This window comes from Ostrinia nubilalis, chromosome 19 (genome assembly GCF_963855985.1).
Source record: "Ostrinia nubilalis chromosome 19, ilOstNubi1.1, whole genome shotgun sequence".
Taxonomy (NCBI): domain Eukaryota; kingdom Metazoa; phylum Arthropoda; class Insecta; order Lepidoptera; family Crambidae; genus Ostrinia; species Ostrinia nubilalis.
The window spans coordinates 8,904,748-8,913,323 of record NC_087106.1 but is presented as its reverse complement, the minus strand read 5'-3'; the positions used below and the strand labels follow the sequence as shown (position 1 = coordinate 8,913,323).

General features: G+C 36.1%; 1 protein-coding gene across 1 annotated transcript; it reads left to right on the top strand.

Moving 5' to 3' along the window:
* The first annotated feature begins 3,575 nt into the window (after positions 1-3,575).
* On the top strand, positions 3,576-6,526 carry LOC135080955 (uncharacterized). Its single transcript, XM_063975677.1, has 4 exons — positions 3,576-4,898; positions 5,203-5,388; positions 5,935-6,213; positions 6,454-6,526. Coding segments are annotated over exons 1-4 (540 nt in total). The 5' UTR covers positions 3,576-4,896.
* Positions 6,527-8,576: the final 2,050 nt, after the last annotated feature.

Here is an 8,576-nt window from a genome sequence, read left to right as displayed (position 1 = left end):
TGTGCGGGGCTTAACGGCACGCCTAAGCTTCGGGTGTTTGGACCAATATCTTGGTTCCCAAACTTATTTGAGACGCGCCCCCTTTCGACCATACAAAAAATTCAACGCCCCCCCTCCTCCAGTCAAAATGATTTATTGGTCGTATCGAGCAGTCTGGAATGCATTCTCTCAGCGGTCGTAGGTTTTTTATATTTAAGTAGGTACACAGATGACCCGCGCCTCCCTATAAGGCCTCAGCCTCGAACTTAGCGGGCAGCGGGGCGGCGGCGGCGGCGGCGCGGGAGCGGCAGGATCTTATGCGTAAAATCAAATGGACCGGTTCTCGAAAACAGCGGCGCGGCAGCGGGGCGGCAGCGGGCAACGAGCGGGCAGCGGCGAGGGAGCGGGCATCGAGCGGGGAGCGCACTCCTTCTTTTGCCCACAATAAATCGAGCGTTAGGAATAAATTTGAATCGAAATAAAATTGTCGCCGTTGTTCAGACATTTCGTTTGCGAATAAAAACAAATATCTCGACAACACAACCCCGAACACAACACTTCGCCGCTAAAGCGCCGCGCGAGCTGCCCGCTGGTTTCGAGAACGGGTCTGCGTTACCCGCCCCGCTCCCGCGCCGCCGCCGCCGCCGCCCCGCTGCCCGCTAAGTTCGAGGCTGAGGCCTAAAGGTCTTTGCGCCTTCCCTGGGGGGCGCGCCCCCCACTTTGGGAACCAATGATCTAGATCAGTGGTTCTTAACCGGTGGTCCACGGACTACTGGTGTTCCCTGGAGACATTCTAAGTGGTCCACGAAGTGCACTTGCACACCTTGGTTAAAACCACTTTTAACTGATATTTGCAGTCAAACTGGTTTTGATCGATTATGAGGTGGTCCCTGATAAGACAGAAGTTTGGTAAAATGGTCCCTCATGACTTAAAGGTTAAAAACCACTGATCTAGATGGACAGAATATTGGTATGTAAAAGCTTCCTATGTTCATGTTGAACACGAAAATATGGTTCAAGTGCTAGGATTTAGGACGCTTTATGTCACCCCCCACGGGCGTGTTTTTTAAGACTTTTTATAAATATCAATAAAATATCAATCTATTGATTTTCATAATTAGCCTTTCAAGTACCTACTAGCGAATCGAGACACAATAGGAATAAATTGCATAAATTACTTATGCGACCACTTAGGTTGAGTTGCACTTTAACTTTAACAAACGTCAAAAATCTATCAGACTACACAAACACCGGTTATCGTTATACTCGTAAATAAGTACTGTCAAAGTTAGGGGGTGTAACTCAGCCTTAGGGTTCCATGACTTAAAATTATCTTTGTCGTTTGCATGCAAGTAGTGTATTATTGGGCATTCTGTCCCCCAGTCGTCCGCTTCGCTTCCGACCGTTCGCTGCGCTCACTCTGGTTTGACAGAATGCCCAATAATACACTACGAACGGAGTGTTGAATACATTTAAATAAGTATCTTGATCAAAACATTCGGTTGAAGCCCCGTGGTAAGTAACTTCAGAGAGACCCGTGGTAAGATTCTCTCACCGAACGTTCTGCCTAATATGATACAGACAACTCAGGACCCATGGTAAGATTCCTTTGCTGAATGTATCGCCTAACACATTCAGCTTAATACCCATTGTTGCTGGCAGTTTGGCCAGCAATCCTTTTTGATAATTGTTTATGGTTTTTTACTTTTTTTAATATTGTTTTAGATTGAGTTTTTGAAGTTGCTTTTTGTACACTCTCGTGTTAATGTTTTGAGCTGCAAAGCTACAATATACCTACTGTTTTGGCCCTTTTATTGGAGTTTCCTTGATTCTAGTGGCATACCACAATCACCACCGGCAGGCCTCTCTATAATACAGTCCACCATCGTTTTTAACACCCATGGTAAGATTATCTTACTGAATGTCCTTCCTAACACAAACGGCTGAAGACCCGAGGTAAGTATCTTCAGAGAGACCCGTGGTAAGATTCTCTCACCGAACGTTCTGCCTAATATGACACAGACAACTCAGGACCCATGGTAAGATTCCTTTGTTGAATGTATCGCCTAACACATTCAGCTTAATACCCATGGTAAGATTATCTTACTGAATGTCCTTCCTAACACAAACGGCTGAAGACCCGAGGTAAGTATCTTCAGAGAGACCCGTGGTAAGATTCTCTCACCGAACGTTCTGCCTAATATGACACAGACAACTCAGGACCCATGGTAAGATTCCTTTGTTGAATGTATCGCCTAACACATTCAGCTTAATACCCATGGTAAGATTATCTTACTGAATGTCCTTCCTAACACAAACGGCTGAAGACCCGAGGTAAGTATCTTCAGAGAGACCCGTGGTAAGATTCTCTCACCGAACGTTCTGCCTAATATGACACAGACAACTCAGGACCCATGGTAAGATTCCTTTGTTGAATGTATCGCCTAACACATTCAGCTTAATACCCATGGTAAGATTATCTTACTGAATGTCCTTCCTAACACAAACGGCTGAAGACCCGAGGTAAGTATCTTCAGAGAGACCCGTGGTAAGATTCTCTCACCGAACGTCCTGCCTAATATGACACAGACAACTCAGGACCCATGGTAAGATTCCTTTGTTGAATGTATCGCCTAACACATTCAGCTTAATACCCATGGTAAGATTATCTTACTGAATGTCCTTCCTAACACAAACGGTTGAAGACCCGAGGTAAGTATCTTCAGAGACCCATGGTAAGATTCTCTTACCGTTTGTTCTGCCTAACACATTCAGCTCAAGACCCATGGTAAGATTCTCTCACTGAATGTCCTCCTACCTAACATACACAGCTGAAGAGCTATGTCAAGATTCTATCTCTGAATGTTCTTTCTTAGGTACCTGATTACTATTACCTTTTATTACCGTTTACCATTACTTACCCTTTTACCTTTACCGTTTTTAGCACAACCATACCATCACCTTTATGTAACACCATACCTTGAGATTTTTTATTCAAATAAAACAACCACAACCATAATTTATTATAAATTGAAATAAATTAAGACCTTTTTTACTACGATTATTGATGATATAAATCAATTCTTCTTCTCGTCGAAGTTTCTTATCCACGATTTAATTAGTTTATTAATTAAATCATGTCACTGGGGATCTGAAAAAATAAATAATGCTTTAAATAAATTGTGAACAGTTTAAATACAGAACCGAAACTTCTAACAATATTGCAACGTTATTAATAAATAAAAAGGTTACCTGTTTTAACCAAGATCTATAACGACGTTTTCTGCTTATTATTGTAGATATTTAATTGTCTTGCTGAGCAGTAGGTACTCCTGAAATAAAGAGAACTTTTTTTAATCGTCAATAAAATCTGTAATAAATATTAGCAAACAATTATCTATTGATTTTAGTATTTAAAGATTTTTATTTGTGATATATATTAAATATTTTGAGTAACACTATAATCAAAGCGAAGAAAGTTTTCTTTATAAATCAATGAAAAAATGGTTTATTTATTCATAATTTAACCACGTATAGAAAAGAAAAAATACTGCACTGACCCCAGATAGCAAGCGAGTGGTGATCTTAAAGAGGTATCAAAAAAATGGTAATCTCTCTCGCAAGTTAAACGAAAATCATGATCCGAAAGTTATCCTATAAACTTAAAAGTATATGAAATATATAATTACACTTACATTTTAGGAAATACTGCACTGGTTTCACAGAGTTTTTAAAATGTGCACTTATACTTTTTAATTATTACGTACATGACGAACTTGCACTCGATGAAATCTAATGTCACACTGTACGTTGCATCGCGTGGATCGTGGGAATGTACGAGCTGCAATTTATAGTCCAAGAGTAAGAGTTTTATATATTTATCTGTAAACCTGTTCATTTTAAAATGGTTTTAAAGTTTTGTTTCGAATTTTTGACATTTTGCATTATTGTACATTTATGACTATTAGACATTTATTTATTGTACATTTACTACTATACTACTATAAGTACTTACTCTTTCTAATATTGCAAAAATAAAATAATCTTTTAAATCATTTATTTCATATTTAATGAAAATGTATATCAATATTTAACCAATCTGAAAATAAAATACATTTTATTCAAATGTTCAATAAAACATCGATTTAAACATCTCAGCTCCTGGTCTCACACAGCTTACTTGCAGATTCAGCATTAAATGCTTTGAATGTGTGTGCACGACATGTAACTTTAGATTTTTATTGTTTACTTCGTGTTGCATTGCAAGTTGAAACTAATAATTATTTTTATCTTTCTATGTGACTCAATGGTGACTGATACATTATGCTTCTACCGTTAAATCTACCTTTATAAAGTAAGTCAATTTTTTTCTAAATGACAATGCATTGTAAAAAAGATGTAAACATTGTGAGGAAAAATAAAATCGAATAAAATCGTGAGTAAAATTAGTTGGTTTATTAGTTTTCTGTTGGAAGCAGACTCAAATCAATGTAGCTTATTACAATTTAACTTTACAAATAGAATGATGGAAATTCGGTACTTGGAATACTACATAATTAGTATTTGACTAGCCATTTAAGAAATTAACCTACATACTTTAGATTCTGATTTCACTTTTACTGCAACATAGTGTAACACAATCATATTTCCTTTAAACGTAACATCAAAGTATGGGTAATATTTTAATTCAAAAGGTAATACCTACTTGCTAGTGATTTTTTTTTCTGTGCTTATCGAACATAAAAATACGGTCCAAATTTGTATATCATTTTATTGTTACTTTAGTTTTAACTAATTAGCTTAATTTTTGCTGACAATTTATTATTGATCACATAAATACAGAATTTCACCGCAAAAAATTAATTACTTTGTGAGATTCTTTGTGAATAGCAAGAAACAAGCTCCCGATTGTGCAAAATGTGAGTAAGTACTGTTATACATTTATTTTATACTTAGTTTGTTCTGACAAATAATTTTCAAGTAATGTTTTCTTTACTGAGTATTTCTTTACATGTTTTCTTTACTTTAGTATTTGTGTAGAGAACCGCGATGTGTTTTGTTAAGCTAATTGGTCGCGGGTTCGAATCCCGCAACCATCAATATATCTAGCTAGCATAGTATGTATCTTTGTATTTGGTAGTGTACTTAAATGTGTCATTACCGTAATTAGACAGTGGTCATGATTATTAGGAAGATAGACTAATGATGATTAATATTTTATAGGTCGGATTCTGAGTACGCATCCAGCATTGAAGACGTGGCCCCATTAGAGGTGGTGCCACCACCGCGCTCGAGCAAGAGCAAGTCCAAAACCAGCGCGTCGACCTCAACCGCTTCTACGCCTGCGCCTAAGCCGAGGAAGCGAAAGCCTGCCGCCCATTCCGTTGCGAACGTTGAAGCCCTAACTAGGTAAATTTCCACCTTTATAATCTAACTAGCTTTTGGCTGCGGCTTCACCCGCGTAAAATTTAGTATATCACAGATCGCCATAAATTATAGCCTATATGTTATTCTGGGTTATAAACAATAATACTGTAAAGTTTCATCAAAATCTGTTCAGTGGTTTTGCATGAAAGAGTAACAAACATCCTCACAGCCAGACATCCACACAAACTTTGCATTAATAATATTAGTAATAGTAAGATTTTAGTAATAATATTACCAAACTCCCTCATAATTATTCTACAAGCACTTAATTTTAATATTCCCTAAAAGGTAAATTTTTAATTTACAATGAGTTTTTACGAGTACTTACATAAAAATCTAAGCGAATTAAAGTAAAATAGTACCTAATTGTTTAAAGTACAACAGCTGATCTTTTGACAACTTTTTTGTACAGAGCATTCTTATGTGTTTGTGTGTGTGTAATAAAACCTTTAAATAAATAAAACTAACAAAAAATATATTCTATTGAATAAAATAATCATTACTTAAATAAATGTCTATTGTTCACAGACCAAAGAAAACGAAGAGTTTGTTTTCAATCATTAATAAGGACGAGCGGGCAAGTGCGAAGGAGACAACTCGTAGCATCGCATCGAGCTTTACATCGCGGGTGTCTTCGGGCCAGTGTCGTCGGACTGCAGTCACCAGCGGCGAGTTCTACATAGATTTGAAAGTCTACAACACCGACGATGTTAAGAACGTTCCACCCGAGGAGCGTTACAAGAAAGCGCTTGCAGCGGTAAAACTCCAATGCGGTGAACAATCCCAGGAGTGGGAAGCTCTACAAAGGTTTATAAGTAGCGCTTACGTAATTTTTGAAGAGTGCGAACCGACTTATTACAGTAATAAAATAAACATTAAATAATTTTTACTTGTAAATAAACATACTTATTACACAGTTTTAATATTATTTTTTACATTCGAATTATTCAACATTATTTCTAGTAGGTAGGTATAGAGACTTTATTGTTTATTAACTAATTCTTGGTTCTAAAATGCCTTTCTGTACTATTTGTAACGTGTCCATAGGTTCAACCTCTTGGGTAGGACACTTGCGGAGTCGCTTGCACAAACAAAAGAACTCCACCCAACCACACAGTGATGGTGTGGAAATCGTAGGTTCTGCATTTCGCTCTCGAATCATTTCTTACCGATTAGTTGCAAGTGAACTTGACCAAACTTCTATAGATATTTTCTTTAATTCTATTCATAACAAAATAAAATCACTTTTAGATGATGCTTTAAGAGTACATACTTGCATCAAAGTGAATTTTGAATTATTTAGCATTTTCCTGTTATTCAAAAATAATATGCAGGAAATGAAATCTTTTGTTACAAAGAATTTTATACTTTACCACAACTATGATTTTGATAGTTTATTTTCTAAACTAGTGAGTATATTGAAAAAGAAAATGGAAGAGTTTGAGGAAAGCGATAGTGGTTGGGCTTTTTTAAGTAATTCACATTTAGAAATAAATGTCAATAAGTACCAACCATTAGGTGGGTCATCTTATTTAAAATTACCTAAATTTATTCAAAATAAGAAAGCATGTATAAATATTCAAAATAAAGACCAGTGTTGCTTTTTATGGAGCGTAACAGCAGCTCTTTACCCTGCTCGAAATCATCCTGAACGAGTCTCGTCTTATCCCAATTTTAAAGATGTTCTAAATATCAATGGGATATCTTATCCCGTCACATTCTCAGATATTAGGATTTTTGAGAAAAACAATCCTAAGTTAAGTTTTATCATTTATGGTCTAAAAAATTCTAAAACCATTATTGGCCCCGTATATAAATCTAAAAATACCAAAAACAAAAAAACTATTCATTTGCTAATGTTAGAAAATGACGCGACGTCACATTATTGTCTTATCAAGGACTTGTCGCGGCTTGTCAGAAATCAAATAACAGCTCATCATGGTAAAATTTATTTCTGTGATACATGCTTAGTGTTTTTTACTACTTTTGATGAACTAGAAAATCATTTATGTAGCGGGATCGTCACTGTATTACCTGAAAAGGGGACCGTCATAAAATTTAATAATTATGACCGTAAACAAAATGTTCCATTCGTCATTTATGCAGATTTTGAGACAATTTTAGAAGTGCACAAAGACAAATCTGATACGCAAAATACAAAAACGCTGCAGCACCATATACCCTCAGCGTTTGCGTACAATATAGTCTGTACTGTAAACACTAGCTATAATCGGTATGTATCATATCTCGGTTCTGACTGTGTTTCAAAATTTATAGAATCTCTTTACCGTGATGTTCGTGAAATTCATGCAATCTTATCTAAAAATTTGCCTATGATTTTTACCGAAAAAGATGCATCCGAATTTTTGCAAGCCACTCGCTGTCATATATGTGATAACTTTTTATTTTCAGACAAAGTGCGCGATCACTGCCACATAACAGGATTATATCGTGGTGCAGCCCACAGATATTGTAATTTACAATACAAAATACCTAAGTTTATTCCTGTATTTTTCCACAACTTGGCAGGTTATGACTGTCATTTGTTCATAAAACAATTAGGTGAAATGCCTGGAAATATTAAGATTATACCTAAAACTAAAGAAAATTATGTGTCATTTACGAAATTTGTTCCGATTTCTGATCAAGAATTTATGCAATTGCGCTTCGTAGATTCATTTAAATTTCTTGGCACTAGCTTAGATAAATTAGCAAAAACTATTAAAAAAGAAGAGTTTGATCATTTACGCATGCATTTTCCAATACCTACCCAATTTAATTTACTTACTCGCAAAGGTATATATCCCTACGAATACATGGATAACTGGGATCGGTTTAAAGAGCGATGTTTACCAGAAAAAAAAGAGTTTTACAGCTCCCTTACAAATGAGCATATTACTGATGAAGATTATGAACATGCTCAATCAGTTTGGTCACAATTTAACATCAAAAATCTGGGTCAATACACTAAATTGTATTTGAAAACAGACGTTCTCTTGTTAACTGATATTTTTGAAAAGTTTAGAAAAACTTGCAAATTTCATTATCAATTAGATCCTGCTTTCTATGTAACCGCTCCTAGTTTATCATTCGATGCAATGCTTTACAAAACTGGAGTCGAGTTGGAGCTCATAGATGACCTTGCCATAGTGCGTATGATTCAATCAGGC

What these genes read in the sequence shown, in the direction of transcription:
- LOC135080955 (XM_063975677.1), top strand. An exon ending in AACGTTGAAGCCCTAACTAG is followed by an intron (nt 5,389 to 5,934) that starts GTAAATTTCCAC and finishes TATTGTTCACAG; the next exon opens with ACCAAAGAAAACGAAGAGTT. An exon ending in GAGTGGGAAGCTCTACAAAG is followed by an intron (nt 6,214 to 6,453) that starts GTTTATAAGTAG and finishes ACGTGTCCATAG; the next exon opens with GTTCAACCTCTTGGGTAGGA.